This window comes from Oncorhynchus clarkii, chromosome 7, assembly GCF_045791955.1.
Source record: "Oncorhynchus clarkii lewisi isolate Uvic-CL-2024 chromosome 7, UVic_Ocla_1.0, whole genome shotgun sequence".
In the NCBI taxonomy this organism is placed as follows: Eukaryota; Metazoa; Chordata; class Actinopteri; order Salmoniformes; family Salmonidae; genus Oncorhynchus; species Oncorhynchus clarkii.
Window position 1 is genome coordinate 59252436 of NC_092153.1, and position 21313 is coordinate 59273748.

The 21313-nt window shown below is 40.5% G+C and overlaps 1 protein-coding gene across 2 annotated transcripts in view; it reads right to left on the reverse strand.

Moving 5' to 3' along the window:
* The window catches only part of LOC139413566 (E3 ubiquitin-protein ligase RAD18-like), a 100132-nt gene extending 79232 nt beyond the window's left edge, over positions 1 to 20900 (reverse strand). The window contains exons 1-4 of one of the 2 annotated variants that reach the window (XR_011634813.1): positions 20675 to 20886; positions 20234 to 20312; positions 20016 to 20077; positions 19827 to 19897 (exon numbers count right to left, since the gene is read on the reverse strand). Coding sequence is in view for 1 of the 2 variants with exons in the window: in XM_071161072.1 (XP_071017173.1) it covers positions 19827 to 19897; positions 20016 to 20077; positions 20234 to 20312; positions 20675 to 20725 (263 nt within the window). In the remaining variant the exon portion in view is untranslated. Of the gene's footprint in view, positions 1 to 19826; positions 19898 to 20015; positions 20078 to 20233; positions 20313 to 20674 lie in introns of both variants that reach the window. The other variant, XM_071161072.1, reaches the window with a different exon arrangement.
* Positions 20901 to 21313: the final 413 nt, after the last annotated feature.

Sequence of the window (21313 nt, forward strand, 5' to 3'; positions counted from 1 at the left end):
TCGATATAGGACTTGTTTTACTGTGGATATAGATACTTTTGCACCCGTTTCCTCCAGCATCTTCACAAGGTCCTTTGCTGTTGTTCTGGGATTGATTTGCACTTTTTGCACCAAAGTACGTTCACCTCTAGGAGATAGAACGCATCCCCTTCCTGAGTAGTATGACGGCTGTGTGGTCCCATGGTGTTTATACTTGCGTAATATAGTTGTACAGATGAACGTGGCACCATCAGGCATTTGGATATTGCTCCCAAGGATGAACCAGACTTGTGGTGGTCCACAATTTTTTTTCTGAGGTCTTTGCTGATTTCTTTTGATATTCCCATGTCAAGCAAAGAGGGACTGAGTTTAAAGGTAGGCCTTGAAAAACATCCACAGGTACACCTCCAATTCACTCAAATGATGTCAATTAGCCTGTCAGACTCCAACCTAACTGTTTGTAAACTTCCGACTTCAACTGTATGTAAATGTGATAATTTAGAATATTTTATACATTTGCAAAAATTTCAAAATGTTGCTTTGTCATTATGGGGTAGTGTGTGTAGATTGATGAGGGGAAAACATCTATTCAGTCAATTTTAAAATAAGACTATAATGTAACAAAATGTGGAAAAAGTCAAAGGGGTCTGAATAACTTACGAATGCACTGTATACATGTGCTCAATAGCAACGATTTTACAACCAAATCAAATGTATTTGTCACATACACAAGATGTTAATGCGAGAGTAGCGAAATGCTTGTGCTTCTAGTTCCGACAATGCAGTAATAACCAACGAGTAATCTAACCTAACAATTCCAAAACTACTACCTTATACACACAAGTGTAAAGGGATAAAGAATATGTACATAAAGATATATGAATGAGTGATGGTACAGAACGGCATAGGCAAGATGCAGTAGATGGTAGAGTACAGTATATACATATGAGATGAGTAATGTATGGTATGTAAACATATAAAAGTGGCATTGTTTAAAGTGGCTAGTGATACATGTATTACATCAAGATGGCAAGATGCAGTAGATGGTATAGAGTACAGTATATACATATGAGATGAGTAATGTAAGGTATGTAAACAAAGTGGCATAGTTTAAAGTGGCTAGTGATACATGTATTACATAAAGATGCAGTAGATGATAAATGTATATACTGTACTCTGAGATGAGTAATGTAGGGTATATAAACATTATATTAAGTAGCATTGTTTAAAGTGGCTAGTGATATATCTTACATCAATTTCCATTATTAAAGTGGCTGGAGTTGAGTCAGTGTTTTGGCAGCAGCCACTCAATGTTAGTGGTGGCTGTTTAACAGTATGATGGCCTTAGAAGCTAGAAGCTGTTTTTCAGTCTCGGTCCCTGCTTTGATGCACCTGTACTGACCTCGCCTTCTGGATGATAGCGGGGTGAACAGGCAGTGGCTCGGGTGGTTGTTGTCCTTCATGATCTTTATGGCCTTCCTGTGACATCGGGTGGTGTAGGTGTCCTGGAGGGCAGGTAGTTTGCCCCCGGTAATGCATTGTGCAGAACTCACTACCCTCTGGAGAGCCTTACGGTTGTGGGCGGAGCAGTTGCCGTACCAGGCGGTGATACAGCCCGACAGGATGCTCTCGATTGTGCATCTGTAGAAGTTTGTGAGTGCTTTTGGTGACAAGCCGAATTTCTTCAGCCTCCTGAGGTTGAAGAGGCGCTGCTGCTCCTTCTTCACGACGCTGTCTGTGTGGGTGGACCAGTTTCTCCGTGATGTCTACTGTCCCATCAATGTGGATAGGGGGGTGCTCCCTCTGCTGTTTCCTGAAGTCCACAAACACTCAACGTCAACAAAACAAAGGAGATGGAGGTTATTTTCCTGACACCACACTCCGAGGGCCCTCACCTCCTCCCTGTAGGCCGTCTCGTCGTTGTTGGTAATGAAGCCTACCACTGTAGTGTCGTCCGCAAACTTGATGATTGAGTTGGAGGCGTGCGTGGCCACCGTGGGTGAACAGGGAGTACAGGAGAGGGCTCAGAACGTACCCTTGTGGGGCCCCAGTGTTGAGGATCAGCGGGGTGGAGATGTTACCTACCCTCACCACCTGGGGTCGGCCCGTCAGGAAGTCCAGTACCCAGTTGCACAGGGCGGGGTCGAGACCCAGGGTCTCGAGCTTGATGAAGAGTTTGGAGGGTACTATGGTGTTAAATGCTGAGCTGTAGTCGATGAACAGCATTCTCACAAAAGTATTCCTCTTGTCCAGATGGGTTAGGGCAGTGTGCAGTGTGGTTGAGATTGCGTCGTCTGTTGACCTATCTGGGCGGTAAGCAAATTGGAGTGGGTCTAGGGTGTCAGGTAGGGTGGAGGTGATATGGTCCTTGACTAGTCCTCAAAGGATATTAGAGGTGGATGAGGTGGATTTGAGATAAGATCCGCGCAAAATGATTATGTGCATTGGCCATTGTGATAGCATAGGCCTCATTGAGCGGTAGGCTACAACTGCAATGTTTTTTTGGACATTACATTTACTGTTAGATTAATACATGTTACTAGCAGGGGATATAATATTTAGAGTTAGCGATCCAGATATGTTGAGTTTCCATTTACTCAGGTGGTGAATTAGTCCCAACAAAATTAGAATATGATTTTAATGCACATACAGTAAAGATGCAGGCAAATTCATCCCTATTGAAAAAACAATGCATGACAATCACTGGATTAGGTTGCCCATCAAAATATCTGGATTTAAAAAATGGACTTAGGTGGTAAGCGTGGCAGGGGGCATGGCAATGGGCCAGGTCAGCCCATCTGAATTTTAGAGAAATTTTTTGCAAATGTTCCGCAATTCTTGACATTTAGCCATGGAGGCGAGAGAAAATGTTGCAGTTTTAAAGCCAATTTCCTGCAATTCTATGCATTTTGCTATGGCTAATAATGTCCATCTAGCTTTTATTTTGGTGATTGTTAGTTCCAAGATTATAACATTATCTACTATCTATTCTACATACTTTATATCTGGTTTTAGTCGTTCAAGTTTACAGTGAAAGCATTTTTCCATCTGAAAATATACAGTACCAGTCAAAAGTTGACACACCTACTCATTCAATGGTTTTTCTTTATTTTTACTATTTTCTACATTGTAGAATAATAGTGAAGACATCAGAACTATGAAATAACATATGGAATCATGTAGTAACCAAAGTGTTCAATAAAAATATATTTTATATTTGAGATTCTTCAAAGTAGCCACCCTTTGCCTTGATGACAGCTTTGCACACTCGGTATTCTCTCAAACAGTGTCATGAGGTAGTCACCTGGAATGCATTTCAATTAACAGGTGTGCCTTGTTAAAAGTTCATTTGTGGAATTTCTTTCCTTCTTAATGCATTTGAGCCAATCAGTTGTGTTGTGACAAGGTAGGGTTGGTATACAGAAGATAGCCCTCTATGGTAAAATACCAAGTCCATATTATGACAAGAACAGCTCAAATAAGCAAAGAGAAACAACAGTCCACCATTACCTTAAGACATGAAGGTCAGTCAATGTGGAACATTTCAAGAAAAAAGTTTCTTCAAGTGCAGTTGCAAATATCATCAAGCACTATGATGAAACTGGCTTTCATGAGGACCTGCGGCCAGAAAGGAAGACCCAGAGTTACCTTTGCTGCAGAGGATAAGTTCATTAGAGTTAACTGCACCTCAGATTGAAGCCCAAGTAAAAGCTTCACAGAGTTCAAGTAACAGACATCTCAACATCAACTATTCAGAGGAGACTGCGTGAATCAGGCCTTCATGGTCGAATTGCTGCAAAGAAACCCCTACTAAAGGACACCAATAAGAAGACGACACTTGCTTGGGCCAAAAAACACGAGCAATGAAGTGGTGGAAATCTGTTCTTTGTTCTGATGAGTCCAAATTTGAGATTTTTGGTTCTAACCACCGTGTCTTTGTGAGATGCAGAGTAGGTGAATGGATGATCTCCACATGTGTGGTTCCCACCGTGAAGCATGAAGGTGGAGGTGTGATGGTGCTTTGCTGGTGACACTGTCTGTGATTTATTTAGAATTCAAAGCACACTTAACCAGCATGGCTACCACAGCATTCTACAGCGATCCAATTATTTTAAGTCCTGTGCCATTATTTTATTTTAGATGATTTTATAGTAAGAACAATAAAATTGAACTAAGCTGAATAAAATAGAAAGGATATTTTTCCCATTACAGTGACTGCACATATGAAATGGAAATGTTGAGCGTAATAAAGTGATCATTTAAAACAGGTCCTATACGCTACATTAAGAGTTATTTGGCAACTTTAGTTGTGAAGGATACAAACCTTAGAATGTCTTAGAAATCAAAACATAGGGGCTACATCGTATGACTACACGTTACTGATGATTTGAAAAAGTGGCACAAAAAAAAAGCTTGCACTCTGTTTCTTGCCTCAGGGTGGACAGCTGTTCTCTCATCAATTGATCATATTTTGAAATTAGTTTAGGTTAAGAACGGCCCATTATCAAACGGGCGTGAACAGTGGCAGGGAAAAAAGACAAATCACCTGTATGCACTCGAATAGCAAGTGGAGGCCGTGCGCTTTCTCTGTTTTGTAGCAGCTGAGAAATGAATACAACACTTATTTCACTCCACGCATCAACCACTGTTTGAGGAGCATGCTCTCACTGTCTCAACAGGTGATATTCCTGTTTGATGAGCATGCTCTCACTGCCCCAACAGGTGATATTCCTGTTTGAGGAGTATGCTCTCACTGTCTCAACAGGTGATATTCCTGTTTGAGGAGTATGCTCTCACTGTCTCAACAGGTGATATTCCTGTTTGAGGAGTATGCTCTCACTGTCTCAACAGGTGATATTCCTGTTTGATGAGCATGCTCTCACTGCCCCCAACAGGTGATATTCTGCCATGTGCTCTCCAACCTTGTTCCTGCAGTTACCCAGTAGTAAATTTGAGAACCGAAGTGAAATATGTTCAGGAACATCGATAGTAATACGTTTAGTAACATGTCGATAGTAACTGTTGACACCCTGTTTGCATGCTCGAGAATGGAATAAAGGAGAGAGAGAGGATGAGATGGAAACGCATGGTGGTGAGATATTCTGTATAGCTAACTGTATTGTCACCCAATTATTTATCAAAATCTACCAGAAATGCCCTATTCAAAATCAAATTCACTAATTTTAGACTAACTGTAAGCCGCCCTGTACAATCAATGAACCAACAGCATCATCTAGGGATATACGTTCTCTCCCAGATCATGGCTAGAAATGCTGGAGTGTAGCATAAGGTAACAAGTCCATTCAGTAAGCATTATAACACAGTCCACATTAAATTGCCATTACTTGAATTTGTTTAATTGTGGAGTATAGGCTACACCAATTATGTACCAAAGACATCTTAACCCTCCTGTTGTGTTTGTTTCATGTTAATTAATTCTGTGTTCCCGGTCCAAAATGACCGCCCCATTATAGCGGATTATAAATTCATTATCACCTAATGTGTTTGATCTTTTTATCAACCTAAGTTTGTATGAACATTACAAGTTTTGAACTTCTATTTGCTATTTATGACCTGTAGGCCTCATTGACCTGAGCTCATACAACTCATTTTTGAGTTTAAAAAAAGCATAATGTATGGATTATTTGACTATAACAAATACTCAAGATGAAACATATTGTGCTATTTATCACAGACTACTTTGTGTCAAAGTTTAACAAGGACTATCTCCTCCTCACCAGTGTCATGATCAAAGATATGATCAAGAGCATCACATACAGTATATCGTTTGGTCATTGTGCTGCCACAGAATAAATTGTGAGCGAGGCCTCAAAAAAGCTTTATATACCAGAGCTGCGAGAAAAGTTCTATATATTATTGATGTTATGATTGTTTGTGAGAATCCCAACAGGTGTGGTTCCTATGGGGGAAAGATTCTATTGGGGAAAGGTTCCCATGGGGGTTGCCATGGAAGCCAAGAAGGGGAGTGAGGTGTGTGTGTGGTCAAACACACATGCATGTGGGGGTCTGGGAGAGGAAGTGTGTACATCTGATGAATGGGCATGTGCCTGAACTCAATTTTATACACTAATTGTAGTCTCACCCATTCATTTCTATTGACCGGCCATTTTTGACCGGGAACACCACAGGTGTACAAAAGTTAAATAAAATATCAAAATGTATTTTGTGTGTTCAAATGGCCTGTGTGGACAAAGTCATGAAACCTTATGACAATCAGATGAAATGAACTACATTTTTCAGAGCGAAGACTTGTAAATCAGTCCAATTCGACCAGAACACAGCAGGAGAGTTAAATCAGTTGTGTTTGATGTTTTTCTGCCATGCGTAATATACAATACACAGCCTACCACATAACAGCATAATCATCATTTACATTTGTTTTTTTGGGGGGGGCGGGCTCATAAGCCTATGCATATGATCTGATTTGCATATGCAAGTTTTGGATTAATCATCACCTTAGAAAGTGCTGTCCATTTCATTGTTAGGCTTTGAAACAACATCCACAATAACCATGTTATACACTGTTTCAACCTGCTATCAAACTTATTTCTTCAAATTGACCATCACAGTGAAGTAAGTTTTAAAAGTACTATAGGGCTAGTGTGTTTGATGTCATTTCGATTGCATTTGCATTGATGTCAGAGTGGTTTGAGGGACAAGAGAGCCCTGAGAACAAGGGGCAAGATTCACAAAACCTTCTTAAGAAGAAATGTCTTCTTAACTGCCATTTTTTCTTTAACTATAGACTTAAGAAAGTTAAGAGAAGTTGCTATTCCTCAAAAAAGTTATTGAAAATTCTCTTGTGCCATTTCTTATGTTTCTCCTTAAGCAAAAAGTTAAGAAATTAGATTCTTGAAAAATAAAGTTATTGGAAATGTTCTTAAAATCCAAGATAGCTAAACCCTGGTCTTAAACTCAGGGCAGAGAGAGAGAAAAGTTGAAAGCAATTGAAAATGTTTAATTCCCTCAAACTTCTGAAAGTTTCAGTATTGATTATTTTAAACCTAAGAACATGTTTTAGCACATTTCCAACTGAGATTACTGTTCTAACATGATTGCCATTGTTAACTAGCTAAATCGGTTGCCTAGAAACAAACATCTTAAGAAGATATTCGTAAGAAACTCATTAAAATCTTAAGGTATTGTTGAGGAATTGCACTTACGAACTAACTATTTTTTTCTTCTTAAGCAGCTTCTAAAGTATATGCGCAAGAAGTGTTTTGTGAATCTGGGCCCAGGTCATTTGGACCTGATGGCTGTAAGTTCGGTACTACCAAAGTATGTCCAGAGTGCATAAAAAGGAGATTACCGTGACTCAGTCACGTGAAACTTTACTGGCTGGTGTGGTGGTAATACTGTCACCGCAACAGCCCTAAGAATCTAGCTTTTGTAGCCCATCAGTTAGATATGTTTAATAGCATTTATTTCTGTAGGCCTAATGGGAGCTTGTGTGCGTGTGTGGGGGGGGAGAGGTCAGAACGCAATTGAGTGAATGAGACATGTTAGGGAAAAAGGAATTTAGGTAGAAGAATGGTGTGATGCTTGGCTTGCTTTCCTTTTTGTTGTGTACAAATGGAACACTAGAGTCAAACAATTTAACGTGGTCTTCCAGACAAAATTGTACTTGCCATTCAAGCAGCCACGAAGCACATTCCACCAAATAGTTGTACATTATTTGAAAAATGTTGATCTTTAGTTAAAAATCGAGCTTTGAAGGGTGTCATGACTTCCCCTCCTGGGTGAGGATCAGAGAGAGCGGGGAGTGGAGTCAGTTGGCCAGTTTTAAGATGGTCGTAAATACCTTGCAGGAACTCTCTGCACTGCAATATGGAGAGGGGAAAGAATCCTTTGAGTGAAGAGACTGCACAAAACATTAACATAAAAAAGTTGGATATTGAAACAATATTTCTAACGTAAATAATGTGGGAAATGGTCGGGAGGGACTTAATCATAACAATAATCATGTCAAATCAGTTTTGGGGATCTTTAAGGAGGGTATAACCAAATAATGGTAACTCTACAAATGCATACGTCCCAGTTACCAGATTTACATCTAAATTCTGTGGAACTTATATGACTAAATATGAAACTATTTGTAGGAAGATGAAACGTGATTTAAGCCTTCTAAATTAGATGTTTTTTTGTGTAAAGTTTTACCCTGTCAGTAACCACACCCACGTGAGCACAGAAATTATGCCAAAAGGAGGGAACGCCCCTTTTTACCCCAGAGTGTTTATAAAAGGACTCCTAACTAAAATTAATCAGACCAGAGAACGTGAGGATCATCCACACATTGAAATGGTTGGAATCTCAAAACATGCTGGGTTGCTGCCGGTGTGGACAGTGGTCTTAGCTGTACCCTGAATAGACTACCAGACCAGAAAATGGTAAGACCTTCAAATTCTCGAGTTAAGAAGATAAAGACTACATCGGAACATTCAGTCTGCAGCTGTTTAAGTACTTTAGTCTAGTAAACTCAACGGAGGACCACCGCATGTGTACCTTTGAAGGATTCAGTCTAACGATGACGAGAGAGGAAGAACATTTCCCTTCCTCCACCGTGTGGTACGTCTGATGTATACAATCGAACAGACACTTCCAGAACAAAACGAAACCTACAACTAAGGACATGGTGACTTCTGGTGGACAACCAGAGACATTCTGTTAAACTATTCGTCATAGACTGATAGGGAAATTTCACCAGAGAGAGACAAGAAAGACATACAAGCGTAAATATGTACATTGCATTTCTAAATCTGAATGAGCGGTTGTTATGGTGCTAAATATCCATATTTATGATGAGCATATTATTCAACTGTATGTGCGAGTTGAATTCCTTTGTTTCTCCTTCTCCCGCTCTTTGTTTCCCCACCTCTTTTCAATGTGTACCAAGACGTCATATCGGGTTAGTCCACTAGGGACTTTCATTGCATTGTTAGTAATCAACGTATAATCTATCTTGTGTGCGTGTTTGTAATTCCTTGCGATTATTTAGTTAGTAAATAAATACTGATTCATCACGGAGACTAGGGTTTGTGCAGATTTATAGAATATTACGATGTTTAGAACGAGACTGAAATAGAAGCAAATGATTGATGGATGACGGATAGCATATCAAGATATCCTGATATTTTTTTAGTTCATTTGCGAAACAGTAACTCGTTAACTTCTTATGGCTGGGGACAGTATTGAGTAGCTTGGATAAATAAGGTGCCCAGAGTAAACTGACTGCTACTCAGGCCCAGAAGGTAAGATGTGCATTTTATTAGTAGATTTGGATAGAAAACACTGAAGTTTCTAAAACTGTTTGAATGATGTCTGAGTATAACAGAACTCATATGGCAGGCAAAAACCTGGAGGAAAACATCCAACCAGGAAGTGGGAAATCTGAGGTTTGAAGTGTTTCAAGTCATTGCCTATCGAATATACAGTGTCTATGGGGTCATATTGCACTTCCTAAGACTTCCACTAGATGTCCACAGTCTTTAGAACCTTGTTTGAGGCTTCTACTGTGAAGGAGGGGGGAACGAGAGCTGATTGAGTCAGGGGTCTGGCAGAGTGCCATGAGCTGATCACATGCGCTCACGAGAGAGTTAGCTGCGTTCCATTGCATTTCTACAGACAAAGGAATTCTCCGGTTGAAACATTATTGAAGAGTTATGATAAAAACATCCTAAAGATTGATTCTATACTTCGTTTGACATGTTTCTACAAACTGTAATATGACTTTGTCTGGACTTGCCCACGCCTCGTGAGTTTGGATTGTGTACTAAACGCGTGAACAAAAAGGAGGTATTTGGACATAAATTATAGACTTTATCGAACAAATCAAACATTTGTGGAATTGGGATTTCTGGGAGTGCATTCTGATGAAGATCATCAAGGGTAAGTGAATATTTATAATGCTATTTCTGACTTCTGTTGACTTCACAACATGGCGGATATCTGTATGGCTTGTTTTTGTGTCTGAGCGCCGTACTCCGATTATTGCATGATGTGCTTTTCGGTAAAGCTTTTTTGAAATCTGACACAGAGGTTGCATTAAGGAGAGGTTTATTTAAAGTTCCATGCATAACACTTGTATTTTTATCAACAACTGCTTTAGCACACTCCGCCAACCCTGATGTCCTAGCCGTGTCTGAATCCTGGCTTAGGAAGGCCACCAAAAATTCTGAAAAAAACATCCAACAACAACATGGAGTGGAGATGCAATCTACTGCAGAGATAGCCTGCAGAGTTTTGTCATGCTATACAGGTCTCTGCCCAAAGAGTTTGAGCTCCTACATTTAAAAATCCACCATTCCAGAAATAAGTCTAACAGTTGCCGCTTGTTAAGGACCCCCCTCAGCCCCCGGCTGTGCCCTGGACACCATATGTGAATTAATTGCCCCCCATCTACCTTCAGAGTTCATACTGTTAGGGGACCTAAACTGGGATATCCTTAACACACCGCCATCCCACAATCCAAGCTAGATGTCCTCCTTATCACACAAATTATCAAGGAACCTACCAGGTACAACCCTAAATCCGTAAATGTGGGCACCCTCATAGATATCATCCTGACCAACATGCCCTGTAAATACACCTCTGCTGTCATCAACCAGGATCTCAGCGATCACTGCCTCATTGCCTGCATGCATAATGGGTCCGCTGTCAAAAGACAACCCCTCATCACTGTCATGCGCTCCCTAAAACAGTTAAGCGAGCAGGCCTTTATAAATCGACCTGGCACGGGTATCCTGGAAGGATATTGACCTCATTCCATCAGTAGAGTTTACCTGGTTATTCTTTAAAAGTGCTTTCCTAACCATCTTAAATAAGCATGCCCCATTCAAAAAAAAGGTAGGACTAAGAACAGATATAGATAGTCCTTGGTTAACTCCAGACTTGACTACCCTTGACTAGCACAAAAATATCCTGTGACGTACTGCATTAGCATCGAATAGCCCCCGCGATATGCAACTTTAAGGAAGTTGGGAACCAATATACACAGGCAGTTAGGAAAGCAAAGGCTAGATTTTTGAAAGGGAAATTTGCATCCTGTAGCACAAACTCCAAAAAAGTTCTGGGACACTGTAAAGTCCATGGAGAATAAGAGCACCTCCTCCTAGCTGCCCACTGCACTGAGGCTAGGTAACACCGTCACCACAGATAAATCCACGATAATGGAGAATTTCAATAAGCATTTTTCTACAGCTTGCCATGCTTTCCACCTGGCTACCCCTACCCCGGTCAACAGCTCTGCACCCCCCGCAGCAACTTGCCCAAGCCTCCCCCACTTCTCCTTCACCTAAATCCAGATAACTGATGTTATGAAAGAGCTGCAAAATCTGGACCCCGACAAAATCTTGACCCTCTCTTTCTAAAATTATCCACCGCAATTGTTGCAACCCCTATTACTAGCCTGTTCAACCTTTCGTATCGTCTGAGATCCCTAAAGATTGGAAAGCTGCCGCGGTCATCCTCCTCTTCAAAAGGGGAAGACACTCTAGACCCAAACTGTTACATACCAATATCTATCTTTGCCATCCTGTGAACCAGGTGCTGTAGATGTCCCTGACGTTCTAAGGTCTTCAAAAGTCGAGTTAAACAGTTAAACAGATCACCAACCATTTTGAATCCCACCGCACCTTCTCCACTATGCAATGTGGTTTCCGAACTGGTCATGTGTGCACCTCAGCCACTCAAGGTCCTAAACGATATCATAACTGCCATTGATAAGAGACCAAACTGTGCAGCCGTATTCATCGAACTGGCCAAGGCTTTCGACTCTGTCAATCACCACATTCATATCAGCAAACTCAACTGCCTTGGTTCCTCAAATGACTGCCTCGCCTGGTTCACCAACGACTTCTCTGATAGAGTTCAGTGTGTCAAATCGGAGGGCCTGTTGTCCGGACCTCTGGCAGTCTATCGGGGTGCCACAGGGTTCAATTCTCGGGCACTCTTTTTTCTGTTCCCATCAATGATGTCGCTCTTTCTGCTGGTGATTCTCTGATCCACCTCTACGCAGACAACACCATTCAGTATACTTCTGTCCCTTCTTTGGACACTGTACTAACTAACCTCCAGACGAGCTTCAATGCCATACAAATCTCCTATGGCCTCCAACTGCTCTTAAATGCTAGTAAAACTAAATGCATGCTCTTCAACCGATCGCTGCCCGGACCCATCTAGCATCACTACTCTGGACGGTTCTGACATAGAATATGTGGACAACTACAAATACCTAGGTGTCTGTTTAGACTGTAAACTCTCCTTCCAGACTCACATTAAGCATCTCCAATCCAAAATTAAATCTAGAATGAGCGTCCTATTTCGCAACAAAGCATCCTTCACTCATGCTGCCAAACATACCCTCGTAAAACTGACCATCCTACCGATCCTCGACTTTGACGAAGTCATTTACAAAATAGCCTCCAACACTCTACTCAGCAAATTGTAGTCTATTACAGTGCCATCCGTTTTGTCACCAAAGCCCCATATACTACCCACCACTGCGACCTGTACGCTCTCGTTGACTGGCCCTTGCTTCATATTCATCACCAAACCCACTGGCTCCAGGTCATCCATAAGTCTTTGCTAGGTAAAGCCCCGCCTTATCTCAGCTCACTGGTCACCATAGCAGCACCCACCCGTAGCACGCTCTCCAGCAGGTATATTTCACTGGTCATCCCCAAAGCCAACTCCTACTTCGGCCGCCTTTCCTTCCAGTTCTCTACGGCCAGTGATTGGAACGAATTTGGGAAAAAAATAAAAATTAAAATCACTGAAGCCTTACTTACCCTCACTAAATTTAAACATTAACTGTCAGAGCAGCTTACCGATCATTGCACCCCAGTATCTCTACTTGCACATTAAACTTCCACACATCTATCACTCCAGTGTTAATGCTAACTTGTAATTATTTTTGCCACTATGGCCTATTTATTGGCTTACCTCCCTAATCTTACAACATTTGCACACCCTGTATATAGATTTTTCTGTTGTGTTAATGACTATGTTTGTTTATCCAATGTGTAACTGTGTTGTTGTTTGTGTCGCACTGCTTTGCTTTATCTTGGCCAGGTCGCAGTTGTAAAGGAGAACTTGTTCTCAACTGGCCTACCTGGTTAAATAAAGGTGAAATAAATCAAATAAACAGCTTCAATCTCCAGGACATCGAACTGTTAAACAGGCACCACTAGCCTGCCTCCGTCCAGTACCATGCCCTGAACCTTAGAGACTTCTCCCCTATATACATAGTCATTCAACACTGGTCACATTAATGTTTACATACTGTTTCACCCACTTTATATGTACAGTATATACTGTATTCTAGTCATGGCTCATCCCATACAACTTGTATTATTTTCTGGAGTGTGTGTATTGTTTAGTTTCTTTTGCTATGTATACAGTGCCTTGCGAAAGTATTCGGCCCCCTTGAACTTTGCGACCTTTTGCCACATTTCAGGCTTCAAACATAAAGATATAAAACTGTATTTTTTTTGTGAAGAATTAACAAGTGGGACACAATCATGAAGTGGAACGACATTTATTGGATATTTCAAACTTTTTTAACAAATCAAAAACTGAAAAATTGGGCGTGCAAAATTATTCAGCCCCCTTAAGTTAATACTTTGTAGCGCCACCTTTTGCTGCGATTACAGCTGTAAGTCGCTTGGGGTATGTCTCTATCAGTTTTGCACATCGAGAGACTGAATTTTTTTCCCATTCCTCCTTGCAAAACAGCTCGAGCTCAGTGAGATTGGATGGAGAGCATTTGTGAACAGCGGTTTTCAGTTCTTTCCACAGATTCTCGATTGGATTCAGGTCTGGACTTTGACTTGGCCATTCTAACACCTGGATATGTTTATTTTTGAACCATTGCATTGTAGATTTTGCTTTATGTTTTGGATCATTGTCTTGTTGGAAGACAAATCTCCGTCCCAGTCTCAGGTCTTTTGCAGACTCCATCAGGTTCTCTTCCAGAATGGTCCTGTATTTGGCTCCATCCATCTTCCCATCAATTTTAACCATCTTCCCTGTCCCTGCTGAAGAAAAGCAGGCCCAAACCATGATGCTGCCACCACCATGTTTGACAGTGGGCATGGTGTGTTCAGGGTGATGAGCTGTGTTGCTATTACGCCAAACATAACGTTTTGCATTGTTGCCAAAAAGTTCAATTTTGGTTTCATCTGACCAGAGCACCTTCTTCCACATGTGTGGTGTGTCTCCCAGGTGGCTTGTGGCAAACTTTAAACGACACTTTTTATGGATATCTTTAAGAAATGGCTTTCTTCTTGCCACTCTTCCATAAAGGCCAGATTTGTGCAATATACGACTGATTGTTGTCCTATGGACAGAGTCTCCCACCTCAGCTGTAGATCTCTGCAGTTCATCCAGAGTGATCATGGGCATCTTGGCTGCATCTCTGATCAGTCTTCTCCTTGTATGAGCTGAAAGTGTAGAGGGACGGCCAGGTCTTGGTAGATTTGCAGTGGTCTGATACTCCTTCCATTTCAATATTATCGCTTGCACAGTGCTCCTTGGGATGTTTAAAGCTTGGGAAATATTTTTGTATCCAAATCCGGCTTTAAACTTCTTTACAACAGTATCTCGGACCTGCCTGGTGTGTTCCTTGTTCTTCATGATGCTCTCTGCGCTTTTAACGGACCTCTGAGACTATCACAGTGCAGGTGCATTTATACGGAGACTTGATTACACACAGGTGGATTGTATTTATCATCATTAGTCATTTAGGTCAACATTGGATCATTCAGAGATCCTCACTGAACTTCTGGAGAGAGTTTGCTGCACTGAAAGTAAAGGGGCTGAATAATTTTGCACGCCCAATTTTTCAGTTTTTGATTTGTTAAAAAAGTTTGAAATATCCAATAAATGTCGTTCCACTTCATGATTGTGTCCCACTTGTTGTTGATTCTTCACAAAAAAATACAGTTTTATATCTTTATGTTTGAAGCCTGAAATGTGGCAAAAGGTCGCAAAGTTCAAGGGGGCCGAATACTTTCGCAAGGCACTGTAACTGCACTGTTGGAGCTAGAAACAAGCATTTCACTGCAAATCTGTGTACATGACCAATAAACTTTGATTTGATGACGGAGCAGTGACAGCCCGTTCCTCAGACTGTCTTACCGTAGTGAGTTTGTTTCTATCAGCCCATGATGTATCCATGTGCCCATGGTCTACCATCTTCAGAACTGGATAATAATTGCTTTATTTGCCTAAAATAATAATTAATTATATTGAAGATGTTTTTATGGGCAGATGCAACACATTCCACTCTGAAGCTCCAGCATACAAGAAAGTGCCTTTCCAGCATTACTCCTGAAACTGTATAAACACAAATTAGCAACACCTGATCTGGTGCTGTGATTGTGTGCGTCCCTAACCTGGGGAAAGTAATCAGTTAGATATCTGGGTGCAAGACCATAAATACTCCTGTAAACCAAACCCAGACTACTCTGGGAAACCCTCAACAAGCAGCCAGTAGAGTTCCTGAAAGAAGCTCATGTCTATGTGAGTATGTGGACTCACCTTCAATACCACCCTGATCAGCTTATTCTGGGCTATCTGGAGCTTACCCTTCAGCAACTTCAGCTTACCCTTCGGCAATTTTAGATAAGCCCCCAAACCAGGAAGTACTAGCGTAGTCAAAATGGCATTGAATGAGGGGAGTGGCTAGCCCTCTACTGGAGACCTTATCAAGCAGATTGGACTTTCTAAGCAAAAATGTAGTCCTTGCATTAACCTTCCCTAGCACCATAGTGGCCATGCTCACACCTCCCAGGATTCCATCAAGGATGCATCCCAGGTAGCTAAGAGGTTTTAGTAGTTAACACCTCACCCCCTAACTCCACTCTGATTTCACGGGACCATCATAAAGCTGTGATTGAACGTCTATAGCATAGGCTATTCTCATTCTTATTTTTGAAAGCGGCAACTTTAGGACAACATCTTCTTAGGCTAGAATATTTGATAAATAAGCTACGGTTTATAATTTTAACTTGTCTTAAAGCTTATGATAGGACTAGTAGGTAGTGATGTGCAGTTTGCAAATGATTAGTTATTTTTGAACAACTCTTTTTACTGACTCGAGAGTCATGATGTTTTACTGAGTGACGCTAGGTTATTGGCCATTTGGTTTTAAACCTCACATGGAGGGATTTACCCGGATCGCGTGAATAATTTATTTCTTAATAAGCTTAACTTCATTAAACTTGGCATTTGATTTTTCAAAAGGCTATTGATAATGTTGGTTCTCTCTTATTATTAGTCCCCTGGCTACCTTACCTTTTTATAGGCTTTTCAAACAACTGAGATGGAACTCCATTACATTCATTGTTTGATTAGAAGAAAGCCATGCATAAAACAATGAAAGCGTAGCCTATGAGCCCATAGTCAGATTCATAGCCTATCAAATGGAGAGACGGTAATAGAGGCTAAGTTTTTTTTAAACAGCTAGTGTCCGTTACAAAAACAAAGTCCATGCATCTGACAGAGAGCAAAAAAATATATTTTCTGACTGGCCATTTTGCGCTGCTTTGGTGGAATTCTCCATTCTGTCTGGCCTACATCCCACTATTGCATTCTGTATTAGAGGTCGACCGATTATTTGTTGATTATTTGTAATAATGACAATTATAACCATACTGAATTAACACTTATTTGAACTTAACATAAATCAATAAAATCAATTTAGCCTCAAATAAATAATTAAACATGTTCAATTTGGTTTAAATAATGCAAAAACAAAGTGTTGGAGAAGAAAGTAATATGTGTCATGTAAAAATGTGTGCCATGTAAAATATGTGCCATGTAAAAAGCTAACGTTTAAGTTCCTTGGTCAGAACATGAGAACATATGAAAGTTGGTGGTTCCTTTTAACATGAGACTTCAATATTCCAAGGTAAGAGGTTTTAGGTTGTAGTTAATATAGTATTTATAGGACTATAAAACAGTATTTATAGGACGTTTGAAACAGTATTAGCGCACACCCAGCTAACTAGCTAGCCATTTCACATTGGTTACACCAGCCATTAGGCTGATAGGCTTGAAGTCATAAACAGCGCTGTGCTTGCGAAGAGCTGCTGGCAAAACGCACGAAAGTGCTGTTTGAATGAATGATTACGGTCCTGCTGCACAGTCAGACTGCTCTACCAAATCAGACTTAATTATAACATAATACCACACAGAAATACGAGCCTTTGGTCATTAATATGATCGAATCCGGAAACTATCATTTCGAAAACAAAACGTTTATTATTTCAGTGAAATACGGAACCGTTCGGTATTTTATCTAACGGGTGGCATCCCTAAGTCTAAATATTCTTGTTACATTGCACAACCTTCAATGCATGTCATAATTACATAAAATTCTGCCAAATTAGTTCGCAATGAGCCAGGCAGCCCAAACTGTTGCATATACCCTAACTCTGCGTGCAATGAACGCAAGAGACATGACAATTTCAGCTGGTTAATATTGCCTGCTAAACTGGATCAGTAGTTATAACTAGTGATTATGATTGCTTGTTTTTTTTAAGATAAGTTTAATGCTAGCTAGCAATTTACCTTGGCTTCTACTGCATTTGCGTAACAGGCAGGCTACTCGTGGAGTGCAATGGTTAGAGCGTTGGACTAGTTAACTGTGCGGTTGTAAGATTGGATCCCCTGAACTGACAAGGTGAACATCTGTCATTCTGCCCCTGAACAAGGCAGTTAACCCACAGTTCCTAGGCAGTCATTGAAAATAAGAATGTGTTCTTAACTGACTTGCCTAGTTAAATAAAAGTTTTTTATTTTTTTTATATATATTTTTTTTAATAATCGGAAATCGGTGTCCAAAAATACCGATTTCCGATTGCTTTGAAAACTTGAAATCGGCCCTAATTAATCGGTCGACCTCTATTCTGTATACAACAAACTTACTGAATGAGGCTATAAAAATAGTAATAGGTAAAGTATCAGAATGTCACATGTGCTGCCCTGCAAGATGTTCTTTACTGCGTGGCGCCAGTCAAGTTCAAATAGGCTAAATCATTGTCTGTCACATCACGATGTCATCACCATCAATGACAGCTGTCGATATATGATGCTGTCCTAATATCACCCAACCCCTAACACACACAATGTACCCCTATGCCCTCTGGGGAAGAGCAAGGAGACGGAGGACACTGTAGAGTTGTAATTTTCCCCCACGAGGTGCGCTTTGGCATGGGTTGAGCCCAGGCAGAAGAGGATGAGATGAGTTGGAGATGATCTAAGCCCACATGACAGTTTGATCTGATTGCATGCCTGATTTACTATTCAGATGCAGGCCAGTTCCATTGTGAATAACAGGGAGGAATGCAGAGCCATGGTTTTAGAGAAGGCATGAATCACCCAGTTCCCAGAGGAAAGGGCATCCTGATAGTTACTAGGAAACCAGGAGATCTGCTCCCTAAACACAGCGTCCAATCTCATTCACAACATCTATATAGGGAGGGAAATACATTACCCTAAAGGCCAAAGTAAAGTATTTCATGCTGCTTGCTTTTTTTGCTGTCAATTAATTGACATACTGTAACACTATGCAACTGTCACATAAAGTGGTAGAAAAATGCTATTAACAGTGGGTGTTAGATTAATGAGCTGACAAATCGCAAGGCCAGGCGAAGCCTCCAGAGGTAGTTTATCATTCCTTCCACTTTATCCTCAGTATAATCATTCTAAAATTACACATTTTAATTGCATCCCCAAACATCAGAACAAAACTTATAAAGCCAGTACACAAAACAGCACTCTTTGAATGGTTCTGAATGTATACACTGAGTATACCAAACAGTAGGAACACCTTCCTAATATTGAGTCGACATTCCCTCAGAACAGCCTCAATTCGTAGGGGCATGGACTCTACAAGGTGTTGAAAGTGTTCCACGGCCATTCTGGCTCATGTTGACTCCAAAGCTTCCCACTGTCGTGTCAAGTTGGCTGAATGTCTTTTGGGTGGTGGACCATTCTTGATACACACGGGAAACTGTTACGCGTGAAAACCCCAGCAGTTTTTGACACAAACCGGTGCGCCTGGCGCCCATTACCATAAATCTTGTGCCTTGCCCATTCACCCTCTGAATGTCACACATACACAATCCATGTCTCAATGCTTAAAAATCATTCTTTAACCCGTCTCCTCCCCTTCATCTACACTAATTGAAGTTGATTTAACAAGTGACATCATTAAGGGATCATAGCTTTTACCTACAGTGCATTCAGAAAGTATTCAGACCCCTTCCCCACATTTTGTTACGTTACAGCCTTATTCTAAAATGGATTACATTATTTTTTCCCCTCTTCAATCTACACACAGTGATGACTAAGCCAAAAAGTCAATGGGACGGAATACTTTCCGAATGCACTGTAGATTCACCTGGTCAGTCTAGGTCTTGGAGAGAGCAGGTGTCTTAATGTTTTGTATACTCGGTGCATAATACACATGCATTTGAAAATAATACACACTTTTCAAAGAATGCTTTAAATCTTAGGTGGTCTTTTTCAACTGAGAAATAAACTAATGAAACCTGCCAGTTGGGCTTATGGTATCAGGAATAGATTTCACCTTGAGACACTGAGCATGGTTGCCTTTTCAAAATACAAAGTGTTGTGGTTTCTCTATTATGAATTGGCAGTTCGTCTATGGTATCGGTAAGCACACTTATCAAGGCTCAGTTGAGCTACATGTTGCCTGAATAGATGCTTCAAGATATAGGTTAGATACATTATGGATTTCTTCTCAATTTCTCTGTTTTTCTACCAGCATATCATGTGAGTATTTAATACACAATAGGTACCTTGCAGATTTAAAGTTTGTGACCAGGTCATCCAGTATCCGGTTGTTTCTTAGGTCCTGTTCTGTTGTAGGCTAAAATAGAGAAAAATACATGCTTGTCTGATTTTGACATGTTCAAGCTACCTAAACAGATTACATTTGAAATATATTTTTATTGTCATGATGCAGAGCCACCATGCATCATACTTACTGAATTGCATACTGGACATTGTAATTTGTAGGACATACATTTTCTTATGCACAAAGAGCAGACTGTAATGAGAAATTCACATAATCAGGTGTGGATACAATATTGTTATGAGACAAGTGTTATCTTCTATAGCCTACACCTGACGGTACAGCTATAATATTGTTTTGAAAATGAATGGATAGGTTCTGTCTAGTGACGACAAAATCTGGGTAACTTACAGTTGTGAGAGCATTTGGTCATCATTGCGATACTCAGGAATTCGAAACAAATGGGACATCGGAGAATGGTATCAACATTCTGCATTGCAGAAATAATACCGTCAGTATGATAGTTACTTGGTGAGCATCACATTAACAAACTGCTTTTAGTAACGCGTTGCTAAAGGCATCTACACTGACATGATTGTTATACACTGCTGGGCTAAATAGCTAGCTTTTTTTGTTTGCTAACTAACGTTAGCTGTATGCATGTTTAAAAAGCCAAAACAATAAAAGTAAGTTAGCTAGCTATAGTAACTGGCTGACACATATGCTATATTCGCTTGCTAACATGGGTTTATACTATTTTGTTAAGCTATTTTGAGAAAATAGTTAACGTTAGCTAGCTAAGTAACTAGCGTTAGCTTGTCGAGGTGGGAGTTGTTTTGAACCAGCACTTACTTTGAGGCAAGTCAGATTTGGTGGTAAATCAGCTTCATTCAAATTGGCCATGATGACAGTGCTTGATAAGCAGTAGTTCGTTTCTTACAGTTTTGATTCGCTAAACCAAAAGTGAGAAAATAATTCAGAAACTCTGTGACGAGCAAGTTAGCTATGTATAATCGCGCGTAGATTTATTTTCGTACCAAATGCACACTTCCGGGAGGATGACGTTTCCTTTTTCTATGGTATAATGGCGTTCGCAACAATTAAATGTGCATTCCGCCACCTAAAGTGCGGGTGTATAATAAGGATCACAAGAAAGGAAAACATTTTGGTAAAAATAAATAAAATAATCATACAAACTACCCAAAAATAAATTAACTAAACAAAATCAACCTGCATTTCTGTAAAAACATTCTAATCAGGTCCCAACACAGGCTCAGAAGCATCCTGTGAGGGCGGGACATTTCCTAACGACAAAAGTTTGTGTAGTGCTCCTGCCATTAAGTCTTGGAGCCCGAAAAATGTACCGGCTGCAGATATGACACCCAGCTTCTTGGACTTCTTAGACACTTGTGTTGTACCATTAATCACTGTGGCTATCAATGCCACAAAATCAACCTTCTCCACAATAAGTGTGCCCAGGTCACCCAATTT